Raw genomic sequence first — 18996 nt, forward strand, 5'->3', positions numbered from 1 at the left:
CATACCATCAAAATTCATCATCACTTCAATAAAGAAATAGTCTCGAATACAAGAAAGGAGGGACAAAATTTAAATAGTTCCCCAAACTATGCTATTTATACAAATCTCCCACTTAACTTGTTTGGCCCAACAAGGTCAAGTATAAAGTAAGCCCTTTGCAATAGGACACACACACACACACACACAGAGATGGATGAAGAGGAGCATGAAGTATACGGTGGTGAAATCCCCATTGAAGGTGACATGGAACCTCACGGTGCTGACGTGGACATGTCCACCACTGATGATGACGCTGTTAAGGTTGTAATAATAATCCCCCTATTCTTGTCTCTATATTTTCTTGTTTTATTGATTGAAAAAAAGTGTACATATAAGCATTTAATCTGAATCTTTTATATGTTTATGATGATGGGGTTCTTTAAAATGTACATATAAGCATTTAATCTGAATCTTTTAGATGTTTATGATGATGGGGTTCTTCAAAATGTATATATAAGAATTTAATCTGACTTTTTGGATGTTATTAATGATGGGTTTTTTTCTAGAAAGTATATAGAATTATTTAATCTGAATCTTTGGATGTTTATGATGATGGGGTTTATCTAAAAAGCACATATAAGAATTTAATCTGAATTCTTGGATGTTAATTATGCTGGTTTTTTTTTTTTTTTCAAATGCATATATAAGAATTTAATCTGAATCTTTTGATGTTATTGATGATGTTTTTTTTTAAAAAGTACATATAAGCATTTAATCTGAATCACTTGATGTTATTGTTGATGGTTTTTAAATGTACATATAAGCATTTTAATCTGAATCACTTGATGTTATTGTTGATGGTTCTTAAAAGTACATATAAGCATTTAATCTGAATCACTTGATGTTATTGTTGATGGTTTTTAAATGTACATATAAGCATTTTAATCTGAATCTGATGTTATTGATGATGTTTTTTGTTTCTTGGGGATTGAAGGAATTGGATGAGATGAAGAAGAGATTGAAGGAGATGGAAGATGAAGCTGCAGCTCTTCGTGAGATGCAAGCTAAGGTTGAAAAAGAGATGGGTTCTGTCCAAGGTTTTATATTTTTTGCAACTTTTTTTGTCCTTATATTTTTGATCTTATATTTGTTTTTCTGTGTTTTTGATAAGTACTTATGTTTCTGCTATCTGAAAGTTTATTGGGTTCTCTAGAATTGGACTTTGTTTTGCTCTTCTTGACAAAAGTTTTGATCTTTGTGGTATTGCTATTGTAAATTGATCAATGGTATATTTTCTTTTTCTTAGGTTTGGAATGAGTACTTGTGTTTCTGGTGTTTGAACTTTTATTGGGTTTCCATAAGTTGGATATTGTTTTGCTGTTTTTGACAAAGTTGAGATCTTTGGGTTATTGTCGTCTTAATTGATCAAAGATCTTTTGTATTTATTGGTTTGGAAGGAGTAATTGCATATGTGTTATGAATGTTTATTGGGTTCTTAAGCATTGGAAGTTGCTTTGATCTTGTAGACTAAAGTTTTGATCTTTGGAGTATTTGATGGCTTACTTGATGAAAGTTCTTTCGTCTTGTTTCGAGGAGTTCTTGTATTTCGCTATCTGAAAGTTCATTGGGTTTTCAGAAATTGAATATTGTTTTGCTCTTTTGGACCAAATTTGTGATCTTTTAGGTATTACTATCTTAATTGATCAGGGAGATTTTGTCTTTCTCGTTTTGGGAGGAGAACTTGTGTTTGTGCTGTCTGAACATTTATTGGATTTTCAAGAACTTTTGGCATAAACCATAAGTGCCTTAGAACTTGTGGTCTTAAACATGCCATGACATTTCTATGGTTATAAAAGAGTATGTCATTATGTAAAAAATGAAGAGTTTAAATTTAAAGAGCTTCCAATAAAGAAATAGACTAAAAATGAAAGAGTTTAATACAGAAATGGAGCAGATGGTACAATAAGTGACTTTATTATTGTCGCTTATTAATCACACAATTTAGAGGATCAGCTGATCCTTGATTGTCATAGAATTGTGAACATTGAATGAGAGTGGTTTATATACAGGTTGTTAGAAAAAAATTGTGTGGGTGCGATAGCATCCGCCGCATCTCTCTCTGAAGGTTCTTTATTTATTTGTCATGTTTTAATATGGTTGGATGCGCTTCTTCCTTGGCCTAATAACTCGTTCAAGCATGAATATTTAACATTTAAGTGCTTAAAATGCAGGTCTCTGTAGGGTAACTATAGGTCGTCAATTCAATCTATATTGATGGGACTTTTTTAGTCTTTTAGTAGTTACCGAGAAAACAAGTAGTATCGTCTAGAGGGTACTTCAATATCTAAAAGTTTTCTTCAGGTAGAGTCGGCTTGGAGCTAGGTTGTTGAAGGCACATTCGAAGAGGAGATGGGCGCCCTCTTAGTTGACCACCCTACCTCTATTGGACTACTTGGGGAGGCGGAACTCGTAGATCCATGGAGGACATGGGCATCTGTGGTCATTAGTATTTTGCTGAAACTGCGTCTTGTTTTATTTGACTTTTAGCCGAATTTCAACACTTCAATTATGTTTTCGTGAAAATTACTATTACATAGGATTCTTTCATTTGTAATTTTTTTGTTTTAACTAATTTTATGCATGCAATGTAAACCGACCTACGTCATTCTGTCCTGTTTTGAACCTATGACTTGCTGGTTAGCCTGTTACCATGTTTCGTAGTTATCACAGCATTGTTTCTTTTTTTTTTTAAACTGAAAGATAGTAGTAGTAGTACTTTTTTCTTTGTCCTTTTCTAATTGGATCCTTTTTGCCAATCATTTGTGTAGCAGATCCTGCAAGTGAAACTGCTTCACAGGCAAACAAGGAGGAAGTTGATTCACGATCAATATTTGTTGGCAATGTAAGAATCAGAAATCTGTATTGTTCACTCATTGTTTGGCATTTTTAAGAAATGCGCTGTTGAACGTGTTTCTGTAGAACTTGGTCTATGGTTGTTAGTGGAACTCATTATTGCATGAAATTACTGTATTTTACCTGTGGGGCTCAACACCAATAATTCCGTGAAATTATAGAACTTTATCTGAACATTTTGTCATGCACTTCTTATCCTTTTCATTGATACCTTAGAATAACCGAAGGGGTCGTCTGGTTGGTGTATTACATAATTAATCTCTACATAAGATCTCGCATAAAAAATGAAGTGTTTGGTCGGCAGCATTAAAAAAGATAGTAAAGGCATAACCTATGCGAAATCATATACCCCCGGTAAGTTATGCGGGAATCTCTATATTATGTTATGTTGGATAAAATGTGGAAAAACAATACATGTATTAGCAATTAGAGGGATTAAGCTATTTAAAGACAAAAATTGCCCTTTTAAAAGTATAATTATGTATAACAATCTCCTCATTATTGATCCTTCATTATTTAATCAACACATAAACAATCCAAACATTATAAGCCTTGCATTACTAGTATGTAAACTAAACGTCTCCTGAGATGTTGGGTTTCTGCCAGATACAAAAGAAATTTGTTGTGCGCGATATCGGTATCATTATCTTTTTTTTTGTTTCATTTATTCCTTATCCTTTTCTTTTCTTGTTATTGGGAAGTTAAATTCTTCTCTTGATGTTGTCTTCCTCTTGGTTTGACTTTGATACTGCTGAGAGCCAGCTTTGACTTTCTCTCACTATGATCGCAGGGAAATTCACTTTTCTGAATACAGTGGCAGTCTTACCAATTTTTTTGATGGTGGACAAGAGTAGTTCTGATCTTAGATATATTTTACTTAGGAAGCATTTGTAACTACATGTTTGACTTGTGGAGAAGTTTTATTCGAAAAAAGAATGAAAAAAAGAAAAAAGAAAAAAAAAAAAAAAAGATGAAAAGTCACGAAAAGAGATTACCAAAAAAGAAAAAGAAAAAGAAAAGTCCCCATTGAAAAAAAAAAGAAAAAAGAAGAAGATGGAATTGAAAAAACCCTGTGAGGCATAAAAAAAGACAGAACATGGAAAAATAATACGGGGATGTAATAAGAAACAATTCTAATGAAACTCACTTTGTTGATGGAGTATTTGTACATTAGATTCAAGACTCTGCCGTCTAACGAGAAGACAGATATTTGTCTATAAGTCGCAAAGCCTAGTCACTGCCATGCAAATTCTAGTTGCCAAGTCTGATTGCTGCTGGCAGCTGGTGGACGTGGTGTTCAGGTTTGACTAGCTGATTAAGCCGGTTATGGTGAGGTGTCATTACTTTGTATTCAGCCATATTCTATTGTTTCTCCTTTGGCTACCCGAATTGATATCCCCGTAGATAGTGTGAAGCATAAGAGTTGAAGCCAAGATAGGTTTAATGTATTGGGATGGACGTTCTCTTTGTAGTTAAAACTTAGCTCAAAAAACTTGTTTCCTTCTCGTTACAAAAAAAATAAATTAGTTTCCCATCATGGAAGTTGTCAAGTTCCTACTCAACAATTTGTCAGTTGTAGTTGTGAGTAATGTTTCTCAACAAGCTTGTGTTTTGTGTTGATTCGACAGGTTGACTATGCATGCACACCAGAGGAAGTTCAGCAGCATTTCCAGGCTTGTGGTACTGTCAATCGAGTTACTATTCTGACTGATAAGTTTGGCCAACCCAAAGGTTTCGCATATGTGGAATTCGTTGAACAAGAAGCTATCCAGGAGGCACTCCAGCTGAATGAGTCTGAACTGCATGGACGTCAGTTGAAGGTAAAATTCATTTCATTTCCCTGAATAGAATTTCTTCATTTGATCTGCAAAATGGGAGAAGAAGGTAAACCAGTGATAGCAACATATAAAAACAGGAAAAGTTCTCAGGAGCAACAATTTGCTAGAAACTTGAACTGGCCTATCTGTTTATAATCAAGAGAGGAGTATCTGGCCCTCAAGATGTAGTTTCAGTCTTAAATAATTATCGATAATTACTGGTTCTGAACCTGTCCAAATATTGGGTAGAACGATAAGGAAGAGATAATGAAGTGAAAAAAGAAAAAGAGAAATTAGACGACCCACCATGAATAGAATCAAATCAGCTTATATATATTTAGTATCATAAAAAATTTGGAATACTGAAATTTCCAAGGGCTTATCGCATCATGCAAGCAGACTATATATGAAATGTTATTTTCAATAATTCTCTCGTTCATATGCTCTTCTAATCTACCTAGTTGCCGAAGCCTTGGTTGGTCACTGAAAATCATTCCAATAGTGTGTAATTTTAATGAAATTTCAAAGGCTAGAGATGGTATTCTTTCACATAATTTCATGGCAAATTATGAATTTTAAATTCACAATCAAGTTGGGATAGTATGCATGTCATAGAAACTTGCACTAGTGAAGAAGAAGATGAGTTAGCTCCTACCCTTAAAGTTCCTTATATTGTGTTAGATTGAGACTCCATTTTGAAAAAAACAGATTTGAGAATATATAGTTTTGATATTTTGAGCAACTCAAGTCATTTTTCCCTTGAGTTACATTTATGGCTTATAAATTTGAGAGAATGAAGTGGAACAAAAACTCTGGGAGACTGGGGTTCAAATTCCAGCGGTGATAAAAAACATAAGGTGATCTTTTTCCTTTTCTACATAAGCTTAAGTGGTCAGAGTTATCTGGTATTTGTGGTGTTGGGAGGTAGCGTATACACAGTGCGATAGTCGAGATGCGTGAGGGCGTATATTATTGGCATGCTTTAGGTCATATGGTAAAACGATGCTGTTGTATGGTGTATTAGCCCTCCTAATTTTAAAAAAAATTTGTCTTCATGCGCAGCTCTTATCATACCTCTGGTACTTGTGTTTGTGTTTGTGGTACATAGCTTCTAATGCTGCTCCTACAAATTTTACAGGTGATGCCTAAGAGAACTAATGTTCCAGGGATGAAGCAATTCCGCCCAGGGCGCTTCAATCCATACTTAGGTTACAGGTCTAGAAGGCCTTATGCAGCGCCCTATTTCTACTCTCCATATGGATACGGGTGAGAATTTTGATTCACTTTGATTATCTCAAACCTTTCACAGCCTGCCTTGTTATATGTGAACCAACTCTTTTTTACTATTTCGCATGTTTGCAGAAAAGTTCCAAGGTTCAGGAGGCCTGCGCGATTCATGCCTTACTATTAAAAGATGTCATATGACTGTTACCAAAATCTGATGAATGCAGACATCTGGAGACCATTTTGATCTAGTTTTAGTTTGAGACATTGTAGTAGTTACCTAGCGTAAGTTTATGCTTCGTATTTGCATTTGAACCTGGACAAAGTCTCTTGTATTTGTACACTAGAATGATCCTGTTGGATGGTAAGTGATTATTATATTACTATAGTAACAAAAAATAATGACAGCATAAAATTTTTGCATATGTTATAGTTAGTTCAATGTATGGTTGGTTGTACTGGAAAAGATAGTCGCTTCATATCTTAACTCATGAAACTGATTGCCAAAAAAAAAAAAAATGAGGAGTATCGGCCACATTAAATTTACCTTCCCACTTCATATCTTATTTCACGAAACTGATTGCCAAAAAAAAAAAAAAAAAAAAAGAGGAGTATCCGCCACATTAAATTTACTTTCTGGGAAGGTCCATTTGGTAATCAAAAATTGCTCAGCAACAATCAGTCAAGTGGGGAATGTAAGGATGAGTCTCTGTACTAGTAAAATATGCATAAGAGTAATTAAAGATTATAAGGCTCAAATCTCTGCATTACAAGTTACAGTTACTTACTATATTATTTTCCACCGTGCGAGCAAATCTTTACATCAGAATTTATGCATAACTCGTAGTATGTATGAGGAGCGAACGAAGGATGTTTAGATGAATGTATGGGCATACTAGGAGAGATATGATCAGTAACGAAGTTATATGGGGCGAGGTGGAAGTGGCTCCCGTGGCGGAAGATGAGGGTAGCGAGACTGAGATGGTTCGGGTATGTAAAGAGAACGTGCCAGTAAGCAGGTGTGAGAGGTTGGCTATAGCAGGAGTTAGGAGAGGAGAGGTAGAGGGTAGAGATTTGAAGAAGAGTGGGAGGTAATTAGGCGAGGATATCTGGCAGACACTGCTAGAGTACGTGACGCAGATAGGAAATATGGAGATCGAGGATTAGAATAGAAGATTAGTAAGTAGTTAAGCGTTCTCCTTATTGGTAGCGTGCGTTAGTAATCGCGTAATTTACTTTCATCGATGCGTCTTACCGTTTGTTTCACCATTTGCTTTTTATCTTGATATTTTGTTGTTATATTTTTTTTGATATCATGTTTCAAATTCTTTTCTTTCTTTTTGAATAAGGGTCTATCGGAAATAACCTTTCTACCCCACAAAGGTCTTTTCTTTCTTTTGAGTCAGGATCTATCAGAAACAATTTTTCTACCTTTGTTTCTACCCACAAAGGTAGGGTAAGGCCTGCGCACATCCTATTCTCCCAGACCACATTGGGTATGTTGTTGTAGTAGTCTGTTCACCAAACAATTTCAGAGTTATATATCAATAGGTTGATATTTTAAGTTCATATACAGTAGTATCTATTTTTGTTATGTTGCAAATTTAACTGCACCATGACCTACCATCTAGAAACATGAAGTGAGAAGGCCATCCTAAATCCTCAACAGTTAGGGAAGAAATTTATAATCTAATCGCAGTAAGATGAACAAAATTTGAGAAGGTAGGCAAACACATTAGACTTCACTGCAGAACCAGTATCTCACTGCAGAACCAGTGTCTCAAAATAACACACACATCAAGAAAAGGAAAATAAATAAATTGAACCCCCTTATACCCTAAACTTACGGTCCAACTAAAATAAACAGAAAGGGTACCCGATAGATCGACTAATTTTACTCGTTCACTTCCCCATTGAGCTCTGCAGGAAACCTATTTACTTCATGTCTTTCAACAAGAAACATTGGTTCACAAGAGAACAAGACTGCAGATTAAAAAAATACGGATAAATTAGAGAAGCCTACAGGCCGCGTCGAGAGGCTATTCTTCGTCTTCTTAGTCGCTCAGCTACGATGAAGGCAAGTTCAAGAGACTGGGAAGCATTCAATCTTGGGTCACAATGTGTGTGGTAACGAGAGCCCAAATCGTCATAGGTTACTGTTCTTGATCCGCCGATGCATTCAGTCACATTTTGCCCCGTCATTTCTAGATGGATACCTCCAGGGTGGCTACCTTCTTGCTCATGCACATCGAAGAAAGCTCGGACCTCAGCCTGCCAATTTAGTACAATATGTCATTCAGATACAGGCTTTAAACTTTCAGATTGGAAAAAAAAAAAAAAAAAAACTACCGAAATCTCAGTCTTTGTAAAAAAAAAAAATACACTTTCAACCACATAAACTTATTTTCAATTTTTATTGTGACGTTAAGCCTCTAACAATCTACCTCTATGGAAGCACATATATATATGCGGTTTCAACAAAGGGGTTGTTTGATCGCTAGTTAGGAAGTGAGTTATTCATGTTTTAAAACCAGCATAACTAGTACCACGTTTGGTAGCATTTTAGTTGTTATGTATAAAGTTCAGCACACCAAGTACGGTATTTGGTTACCCGTTTACAATCCGGGGGAATCTATGTATTATTTATACAGGGTAGAAGATAGAATAAATAATACATGAATAACTAATTCCTACATTACTAATGCCAGCATAACTCTAACCCGCAACCAAACAACCCGTAAGAGTCTCTGAACAGATAAATATCTAGCAAAAGTATCTCTCATTTCATGGGAAGCAGCCACCTCTATCAATTTCACTTCTAAGAGAACATGTATCTAGCTGAATTCTCTCCCAAAGTCGTGAAAAACTTTTCATTGTCCAAGGTAATATTACCCTAGAATCATAAATAGGATGCACAGATGAAACATACCAGGATTGAATCGAAAGCACGGGTTTTGAGTCCACATGGTGCCTTGATGGTGTTCCCGTGCATTGGGTCACAAACCCATGTCACAATCTGACCAGCTCCTCGTACCGCCCTGACCAAGTGGGCAAGTTTCACTCTCATGTTCTCAGCACCCATTCTCACAATTACAGTTATTCTTCCAGGCTTATTGGCTGGATTCAGGATGTCAATGAGTTTAATTAGCTCGTTTGGATCCATCTTTTGGCTCACCTGCAATAAAACCTCCATCTTTAGGTAACTAACAAAAACAGCATTGACTAAGACAATTAGGTAAGTATCTCAAATTGACTCTCGAGAAACGAAACATGACAGCTAATTTGGGAGGGAGGGAGTAACATTTCGATGCACGGAAATGGGTTTGCACTCGAAGTTATACATACCTTTATGCCAAGAGGGTTTGCTACTCCTCTCAAAAACTCGACATGAGCACCGTCTAGTTGCCTAGTTCGTTCCCCAACCCAAACCATGTGAGCAGAACAATCATAGAAAAGACCAGAAGTTGAATCCTCCCTTGTAAGTGCTTGTTCATAAGGAAGAAGCAAGCACTCATGGGATGTCCAGAAATCAGTAGTCGACATGATAGGGTGTTCGAGTGTGAGTCCACAAGCAGCCATGAATCCTAACGCTTCATCCACCCTGTGAGCAAGTTCTTGATACCTACAAAACATTCCCCAATATCAACATATTAGACTTAAAATCGTCTGATTAACCTAATCTAGATGAATCTGCATGTGAAATTGACCACTAGTTGTAACGACAAAAACTTGGCATTTCAGGCCCAAGTACAGCATAGCCATGGAACTCTTTCCAATTTTTCATCTCTGATAAAGACATAGGCCAGTTTGTCCATACAAATTTGTCACATTTAAAAATAAAAAAAATAAATAAATAAAAAAACAGTGTTTAGTTATATACAGTGAACTCATTGCTTGAAAAACTTTTTGAAGATAAGTTTCAAGTTTGAAAAGTGATTTTGACCAATTTTTCAAGTGAATTTTCTTTTTCCACTCACAAAATTTCAACTTTTTTCAAGTTAAATGCATGTCCAAACACAACTCGATTTTCGAATACCGATTTTCAATGTTTTTTCAGCTACTACTTTTTTTTCGAATATCACATTTTTTATGTCCAAGCGCCTATATAGAATCTGCCATGAAACTTGATTAAAGATTAAAATATCCATACCTATCTCCCTGCTCACTGTTCTCCACAAAATCAAGATTCCATTCAGTGACTCTCTGCATTGCAGCATAACCTCCAGTAGCAAAAGCCCTAAGAAGGTTAAGCGTCGCAGCAGATTGCATGTAAGCCCTAATAAGCCTATGAGGGTCTGGAATTCTTGACTTCTCATCAAATGTATCACCATTGATATTGTCACCCTTGTAACTTGGTAGCTTCACTCCATTTACCTCCTCAAATGGATCTGATCTTGGTTTTGCAAACTGACCCGCCATTCTTCCAACCTATAATTAACCATGTAACAATTTAAGGTTAATATCATGAATTCTTTCAATTCACAAAGCTCATTATAGTGATCCGCATTCTATATATTCAAGTAACTACAACTTATAAACACAAACATTTAACTAAAGCAAATATAGATATGCACGTGCATATATCATATATGTATACATATATTGGATGTACAAACAAGAACACACAGACACACACATAACATATATGTATCACACATAGCACACACACAAAACATATATTTTACACACATAACACACGCACAGACGCACACATACATACTCCCTTGGTTCCATCTCATATGAAATACTGAATACACACTTTATGATTTTCACTTGGCATAAATATTTACATTAATTATAAAGAAGAAAATATTGAAATAGTGGTTGAAATAGCTTGACAGAGAAAACTCCTATTAGAGTTCAAAATTTGAATAGTTTAATCATTAATGAATTTAAATTCTTGGAAGTTATAGAAATAGAACAGTGTCAAAAAATTTGGAACCTCCAAAATGAAATTATTCTATAACAAGGTTTAAAAGGTAAAAAGATACAAACATAATAGCACAATTTTCACACAAATCCATAAACATGAGAATTAAAAAACAGAATAACCCAAATTTTAGCATAAAAATAGAATCTTTTTTTAAAGAAAACATTTCCTTCCTACCAAACACATCTATATTAGCACAATTTTCACACAGATCCATAAAATTGAGAACTAATAAGCAGCAAGAACCCAAAATCTAGCCCATCAAAACACATAATTTAAATGAAAGTCATAAAAATAGAATCTTTTTTACCTTAATGACAGGGACTTCACCACCAAACATTAGAACAACACTCATCTGAAGCAAAATCCTGAAAGTATCCCTAATATTATTAGCATTGAATTCCTTAAAACTCTCAGCACAATCACCACCTTGCAATAAAAAAGCTTTCCCTAATGCAGCTTCACCAAGTTTCTCTTCTAAACTCCTAGCCTCACCAGCAAACACAAGTGGTGGGCTTGATTCAAGTGTTTTAAGAACACTTTCAAGTTCTTTTTCACATGGGTATGCAGGAAGTTGCAAAGCTTTCTTGGTTTTCCAACTATCAAGACTCCATTTTTGCTTAGTTTTTGCAGGATCTGACACGTGTACGGCTGAGATGTGGTGGCGCTGTCTAAGAGAAATACGAGGTTGTTGAGGTGAAGGATTGTTATGGAGGTGAGATTGAACAATGGATTTTGATGATGACAATGATAAGGTGTTTGATAAAGAAGCCATTTTTGTTTATGATTCTTGAAAATCCTCTATTTCTCTCACTATAAAAAAAAAAAAGCTGTTTAGAGAGAGAGAGGAAGAGGATCTATGGAGAAGGAGATCTGAAAATGGGGTTTTTAGGATTATTTATAGAAGTTTTTTTTTTTTTTTTTTTTTTTTGTGGGAGAGTAGATTTTGCTGAGATTATGGAGGGACGAGTAAGTGTTATAATTGGTAGTTGAGAGGCACTTTGGCAAATAAGTTGTAAAATTTGGGGTAAAGATTTTTCGGGTGACAACAAAAGTTAGGGTTGTCGGAACAGTCTCTCCACCTTCGCGCAGGCGAGCTTTGTTTTATATTCTACTCTCTCAAACTCCACCTCGTGAGACACACTTTTGTTGTTGTTGTTATTATTAACAAAAGTTAGGGGTATCGTAACAGTCTCTCCACCTTTCAAGATACGCAGTATATTCTACCCTTCTCAAACTCTATTTTGTGAAATTATACTGAGTATGTTGTTATTAACAAAGGTTAGGAGTGTCGGTTGGTATTTTGTCTTTTTTTCTTTTTAATCTGTTTTTAGAAAGAAAAAAAAATTATATTTTATCACCATAATTTATGTGAGATTGGACAAGGGCTTTTTGATGATGACAATGATAAGTTGTTTGATAAAGAAGTCTTTTTTTTTGGTTCTTTGATGACTCTTGATCCTCTTTCTCTCTCACTATAATGAAAAGAAAAGATTCGCAACTTCTTTTATCTATGGAGGATGATAGTTTTTTTGTGCCTTTTTCAGAGTGTTATTATGCTTCTTTATTCTTTGTTATCTCTCATTTGAAACTTTTCTATAAAAATATAAGATTGACACATTCATGGAAAGGTCAAATACGCTATCGAATTACGTGAATGGCTCATTTACGCCACCGTCAATACCTGCCTATTTATGCTATCGTCTTTATAAAACGGCTCATTTATTATTGTCATTACCAAAAATGGTTATCTACGCCATTTTTTTTATTAAAGTCGCTTTTACATGATACGTATCTAACTAGATTATGGTTGTGGGTGGGTGTATTTGGCTTATTTTTTTATTAATTGAGATTTAAAATTGAGCTGATTTATAAATGATGTGGACCTTTAATCACGTACGTGGCTATTATTGTAAAATCAAAATTATTAATGAAAAATGGCGTGGATGTTCATTTTGGTAACGCATAAAGATAAATGATCCGTAAACTATATGATGAAATTAAGATAACGAAATATTTCCGATAACAATGACATATTCGAGCCTTTTTAAATGACATTTTATCTCTAATCGAACTCCCATTTTTATGGGATTATACTCTTTATGTTGTTGTTGTTTGTAATTTTTGAGGGTGTACAATTCTTGCAGCGAGATATGGAGAGTAGGTGTAGAACTGGTTATTGAGTGGCATTTTGGTAAATAAGTTGTAAAAATTGGGATCAACGACTATTTGAGAGACAACAAAAGTTAGGAGAGTCGGTTGGTGTTTTTGTGAAACTTGAAAGGTCATACTCGGTACTTGTTCCCCACAGGGACATTGTTGTTCTACTTTTTTTTGGTTGAGAATTGACACTTTTAATCCCCCAAATATTTGATAAATTCTTATTTTAATATTTAATACAATATTTTTGGGCAAAAGGATAAAATATATCCCTCTACTTTCTTTTATTAGCCTGTTAGTGATTGTGAACAAAAATATATCTTGATCACATATTACAATGTTACATTCTCGTATTATTTTGTCTTGCGCCGGGTAGTCAAGAAATGATGGCAATGACAGTTAACGTATGGAGAATTGTGTGTTCGGGAATATTAAGAAAGGCCCGGTAAAAATAAGAACGATTACGTTAAATACGATCAGAAAGGTATAGGGCAAATTTGGAGGCCCAAGGAAATGTTTTTCATGAATGAAGAGAAATTTGCTAAATTTTGAAAAGGGGCCATTGCCGCGGACCCTGTTTTTTGCAATATTTGGTAAAATTAAATCCAAGCCAAGCTAGGGGCAAGTATGGTTGATTATTATTGGAAGGAACTATATATATATATAGGTGGAAAGATGACTAATTCATCTTATTTCCTGTAGTTTTCGAGAGAAAGAAAGAAAGAAAAGAAAAAAGAATGGCCATTAGACTTCGAGGAAAAAAAAAAAAAAAAAAGGAGAGAATTCTCAACTTGTTCTTCATAGCCAAACAATCCCTCAAGAGTTCTTGGTAAGGTGAGGTGACTTGTGGAGCGGGAAGAAAAACACATATCCACATACAAGTTGTTAAATTGAGCAGTGAAGAAGTGAGGAAAAAAGGTAGCGTTTTAATTCTTTTCTTATATGTTATGGATGTTTGAGTATGTTGTGTATGAAAATGGATGAAATTCATGTGATGGAAGTGTGTGTGTATGTGGCGAAAGTGACTTACAAAGCAAGCGGGTGTGTGTGTGTGTGTTGTGTTGTATTGTGTTGTGTTGTGTGTTGGTTGTTGTTGTAATGTAGGAAAATATGGGAAATCCATGAAAAAACATGCATATGGGTGTGTTGGCCGAATGGTAGGTAGTGGAAGGGTGTGGTGAATTGATTTTATTTACAATGGCAATTGTTGTTATAGTAAAGTTCTATGATGTAAGAATAAGGATTTAATGGTTTGAAGAAGTGAAAAGTTGGGTTGTTGTGATGGAATTGAAAGAAAGGAAACGTTGTCGTTGTTTCATAAAAATTGTAAGGTATGAGTAAGTAGTATGTTGATGGAGTTGTTGGTATATCGTACGAATTCAATTGTATCAAATTATATTGAATTGTATGGAATTGTATTGACTGCATTGAAAAGAATTGAATTGAGTTGAATTAGTAGTAGAAAATGCATATTGGGATGGTCTCGTTGCATATATGAGAATTTTGGATTGAATATGAAATTGATCAATTGTTGAAAATTGGATATATAGCTTGGAATGCTCTTGGTTTATGTTTGAATGATCTCAAATTAGTACCTATGAATATGACGTATTGATATTGGGTTGTAAGTATAAGGTTGGACTTGGAGTTGTTTAATTACTTGGAAAAATAAGACTATTTGCCAGAATGCGTTTTTTAGTCGATTGTTGATGTTTGTTATATTATTTTGTTGAGTAATTGTTGTTGTTTTGGTAGAGTATGAATCTCGGGGGATGTTATCATTATAGGGAGATCTTACTTAATTTTTGTTTATAAACTAAGTATGCTGGTTGAGATTAACAATTGGTAATTGTGACCAAATTGTAGATTTTGGCGAACTTGGAGCTTAAAAGAGTTTGGAGACGTGTCTGACGGAAAAATTATTCTCACTCCTTTATGGCATTATCCTAGTTATTATAAGTCGAACTCAGACCACGTGGAAAAGTCCTACCCCTGGAAAACGACACCTAAGTTGTTCACTTTTTCATTGTAAATTGAATCCGTAAGCGTACCCGTAAGGTAAAGTAAAGTTCAAACGTCCGAAACCTTTGTAAATGAACGAATGCCTTCAAATCTAAAGTGCGAATGACCCAACGGGACATAATGACCATATTTTTATGTTCGTTACTCGAGTCTGGACGTACGTGCTTTCTTGCCTATTACTTTCTTTTCATAGAAGCTTTATAATTTTATTTTATGTTTTCTCGTGGTGTTCTTATTAGAACGACGGTCTCGCCCTATAATGATTATTCTGAGAGTGGACGGTTGACCGTGGGTTATTCCATGCGTAGCTCTGGGGCTACCGACCTTACGTCACCCCATGCATTCCTTGAATTATAAATGTCGCTTATATGATATGTCGTGACATGTATATGATATGTATATGAAAATAGATTTCGGGTGGAGGGAGCACACGCGCGCGCACGCATTGCCACCCGGGTGACCGGCGTAATTCCATCCCGGACGCGGATGCCCGACGCGGACCCGCATGCGAGCCGACGTACTTGCGGCTATGACTTGTTCTATTTTCACATGTATATGACAAGAAATGTTTTGAAAAAATATATATGCATGGCATGACATCGCACAGAAAACACCAGTGCAGGCCATGTCCTTTTATAGATTATATGATCTTGATCCTGGCAATTATTATTGTGGCGTATTCTTGGCCTCGTTGTATTATTTTCATGGCTTGTCACTGATCGCTCGTCTTGACTGCACTTTTCTCATTGCGTCTCGTACTGTGGTCAGAACGAGGTTAATGAGCTCGACCACAAGGCTTTTCATTGTCACATTCGAGAAGTGACTCCGGTTATTCAAAGACTTCCCCCATTTTAAAATTACTGTACATATATATATATGTGTAGACACAACAAAGTCGGCTACGCATATTCACATGTATCTTGTTAGAGAGCTCGTAGACGATTATGTATAGTACGGGATGTTTTATAGTTTGAACATCCCCTTCACAGCGGAAATTAACGATATGCTACTTACGATTGGTGTCTTGTTTATATGTATCTGCCATCGATGATGTGAAAAAAAAAAAAAAAATTTGCTAGTGTTCATATGGCCCACTTAGTAATAAGAATAAGACGTATGACAAGTGGTCGTCTTGTGACACAGTATCGAGTCTTTACTGCCGCGCCCCTAGTTCGTCGTGACATACAAAGTATATATTTGTACCCTTAATTGGATGAAAAACTCCAACTCCCACAAAATTACCAGATTTCACTAAAAATACCCAAACCCTTATGTGACAAACCCCGGCCCATTAAAATAAAAGAAAGTAGAGAAGTATATTTTATCCTTTTACCATATTTTTATGTAATTAAAATATGCACATTTGATCCCCTTTCAAGTGAGTCCTTATAAATTTAACTAATTACTATTAATCGTTACATCATACAATTATGAATTTGTCATGCTAAGTTTGTATTGTTACTCCATAATATAATTCTAAAGATATTTTAATGTATCATAATTCTTACATAAACGGACCAAAATTGTATCATTTTACTAATTAGAGGTTAAATACGCTTAGTCGTCGGGCCGTACATTTCAAGGATCCGTTAGTATTTACTAATAATTAAGGGACCAAAATTAAGTGCTCTTATCCCCTTTTATTTATTTTATACTTAAACTACTCAAATGAAAAACTATACTCAAAATTAAAAATATTACACAAAAGAACCGGGGAAAATCAGAAAAGCAAAGAGAAAATTGATCCTACTCATTATTTCTTTTGTTAAAATTAAATAATGAACACCCGTTGCCCTGGAAAATAAAAAGGAAAATATTTGACAAAAAAATGTACCTCACACCAGAAAATATAAGGCAACAACTCTATCAACGAATTGCCACTCGATTCTAAGCTGAACAGTTGCTATGGGAAGTGTGGCTGATGAACACTTTTTCTTTTTGTCCTTTTTATCTCCTGTCTTTTTCATGCCAGAGAAGAATTTTTTCTGTCTTTTGAAAAGTTTTTTCATGTTTTAATTTGGGTTATACATTGATGTGACGTGAACTTTTATGTGGTCAATTTAACTACACCCATTCAAGCTCAATGAGTCCAACGGATCACACTTATATGCCGTAACGAATTCATAATTTTCATTAAGATGACTCAAAATATAACGAATTAAACACAAGAAGAAATTAAAGGAACAAATATATATTATACGGAAAAAGGCCAAATATCTTTTAATTGAATTATAAAATAAGCCATTTATGCATCGTAAATAAGATTAACAAAATCACTCATCCATCCCATTTTTCATTAACGCTTCGTTTTATACTCGCATTGCGACACGTGGCCTCCAATTGTAGGTTTACGTCGTTTAAATAATCCAGCCCAATTTTAAATTCCAAATTAATAAAAAATCCGACCGATACACCCTACCCACCCACAAACATAATCTAGTTGGAAGATACGTGTCATATCTGGTATTGTAAAACCAACGTTAATGAAAAATGGGTACACGTGGAGTCGTTTTTAGTGAGCGACATAAATGAGCCAAAATTATTGATGAGTGCGATAAATGAAGTCATTTAAAATGGATAACAACGGCATAAATGAGCCAAACTATGACGAGTGGCGTAAACGAGCCATTTAGATGAGTCACCAAGATATTTGAGCCTTTTCCGTATATTATATATACGTAAATATAATTTTGACGTAGTATATATAATGTATTTTTTCAAAGAGAAATACTCGATTAAACCTCTCTCTCACTCCTAGCTCTATTATATTAGTTAAATTTGATACCGTATTCATAGAGACATTTTTACTATATTAGAAGCATGAAACAAAGCGTTTCATTGCCCATTCTCCAACTCATGTGCAAAAAAAGAAAAAAAGCGACCCCACCACCTCCAAACTCATGTAAATAAATAAAATAAAAAGTGGGACTTATATTAAAAAATTTAAAGTTAAATACGTTTATCCAACTATCGAATTATTTACGCTAATGCCACTCATCAATAAATATTTGGCTCATTTATTATCGAACTATATAGGAACCTGCAATTTACGCCTATCAAACTTTATAAACGATTATTTATACCACTCATCAATATTTTGATCATTTATTTATCACTGCTAATAAATGATCATTCATGCCATTTTTTATTAACGCCTTGCTTTTATAATTATATACGACACGTGGGCCTCCAATTAGAGGTCTACGTTTAATTAAACACCAATTTTAAATATCAAATTAATAAAAAAATCCGAGCCATACACCTTACCCACCCACAACCATAACTAGTTGGAGGCCACCGTCATATATGGTATTGTAAAACCGTACTTTAATGAAATATGGCATGGATGTCATTTTTATTAATTCAAGTATGGCATAAATGAGTCAAACTATGATGAAAGTGATACAATGAGCCATTTCCTATAGTTCGATGGCATAAATGAGTCATTTGCTTATAGTTCGATGGGCATAAATGAGCCAACCTATTAACGAGTGGCATAATGAGTCATTTCCGATAGCTTTAATAAGATATTTGAGCCTCTTTCCGTTAAAAAATAAGCAATATAAAAAAAAAAAGTGCACCCCGTACTAAAAATGAAACAATATTCATGTAATTCCCAAAGTATCCCCATTGCTCAATAAACCTGCGCATTCATTGCATACGCGTATCAACCCATTAATGCGGAAAGAACGAAATTATCGTGATAACAAAAAACGTGGACCCCATATAGGGGTGTTTATGGTCCGGTTTGACTCGATTTTTGGTTAAAATCAAACCAAACCAATTAAGTCGGTTTTTTCTAATATTCAAACCAAACCAAACCATCATAGTATAAATTCTATCAGTTTCGGTTTTGGCGGTTTGGTTCGGTTTTTGCGATTTTTTTTGGATTTTAAGAATGTATTAATACAAAAAACCTTTGATTCAAATGGTAACTAAATACGCTTTTGA

The 18996-nt window shown here is 34.8% G+C and overlaps 2 protein-coding genes across 4 annotated transcripts; one reads left to right on the forward strand and one right to left on the reverse strand.

Annotated features, from left to right (window-relative positions):
• Nucleotides 1–138: 138 nt before the first annotated feature.
• LOC132059025 (polyadenylate-binding protein 3-like) lies at nt 139–6378 on the forward strand. Of its 3 annotated transcripts, none has more exons than XM_059451482.1 (6): nt 139–300; nt 974–1076; nt 2808–2881; nt 4521–4712; nt 5848–5975; nt 6072–6378. In XM_059451482.1, the coding sequence occupies exons 1-6, from the start codon at nt 190–192 to the stop codon at nt 6118–6120; spliced, it is 657 nt and encodes a 218-aa protein (XP_059307465.1). In that variant the 5' UTR covers nt 139–189; the 3' UTR covers nt 6121–6378. The 3 variants fall into 3 exon arrangements, with proteins under 3 accessions (XP_059307465.1, XP_059307466.1, XP_059307467.1); XM_059451483.1 differs by having other exon boundaries at nt 142–300; nt 2811–2881; XM_059451484.1 differs by lacking the exon at nt 139–300 and adding an exon at nt 3683–4221 and having other exon boundaries at nt 1008–1076; nt 2811–2881.
• Nucleotides 6379–7730: 1352 nt separating this feature from the next.
• On the reverse strand, nt 7731–11761 carry LOC132059026 (phospho-2-dehydro-3-deoxyheptonate aldolase 2, chloroplastic). The gene is made up of 5 exons (XM_059451485.1): nt 11174–11761; nt 10084–10361; nt 9279–9555; nt 8863–9108; nt 7731–8204 (listed from the first exon to the last, which is right to left on the reverse strand). The coding sequence occupies exons 1-5, from the start codon at nt 11636–11638 to the stop codon at nt 7953–7955; spliced, it is 1518 nt and encodes a 505-aa protein (XP_059307468.1). The 5' UTR covers nt 11639–11761; the 3' UTR covers nt 7731–7952.
• Nucleotides 11762–18996: the final 7235 nt, after the last annotated feature.

This window comes from Lycium ferocissimum, chromosome 6, assembly GCF_029784015.1.
Source record: "Lycium ferocissimum isolate CSIRO_LF1 chromosome 6, AGI_CSIRO_Lferr_CH_V1, whole genome shotgun sequence".
In the NCBI taxonomy this organism is placed as follows: domain Eukaryota; kingdom Viridiplantae; phylum Streptophyta; class Magnoliopsida; order Solanales; family Solanaceae; genus Lycium; species Lycium ferocissimum.

What these genes read in the sequence shown, in the direction of transcription:
- LOC132059025 (XM_059451482.1), top strand. Translation starts at nt 190, where the DNA reads ATGGATGAAGAGGAGCATGAAGTATACGGTGGTGAAATCCCCATTGAA. An exon ending in TGCATGGACGTCAGTTGAAG is followed by an intron (nt 4,713 to 5,847) that starts GTAAAATTCATT and finishes CAAATTTTACAG; the next exon opens with GTGATGCCTAAGAGAACTAA. An exon ending in TACTCTCCATATGGATACGG is followed by an intron (nt 5,976 to 6,071) that starts GTGAGAATTTTG and finishes GCATGTTTGCAG; the next exon opens with AAAAGTTCCAAGGTTCAGGA.
- LOC132059026 (XM_059451485.1), bottom strand. Translation starts at nt 11,638, where the DNA reads ATGGCTTCTTTATCAAACACCTTATCATTGTCATCATCAAAATCCATT. An exon ending in GTGAAGTCCCTGTCATTAAG is followed by an intron (nt 10,362 to 11,173) that starts GTAAAAAAGATT and finishes GGTTAATTATAG; the next exon opens with GTTGGAAGAATGGCGGGTCA. An exon ending in GTGCTTTCGATTCAATCCTG is followed by an intron (nt 8,205 to 8,862) that starts GTATGTTTCATC and finishes CTAAATTGGCAG; the next exon opens with GCTGAGGTCCGAGCTTTCTT.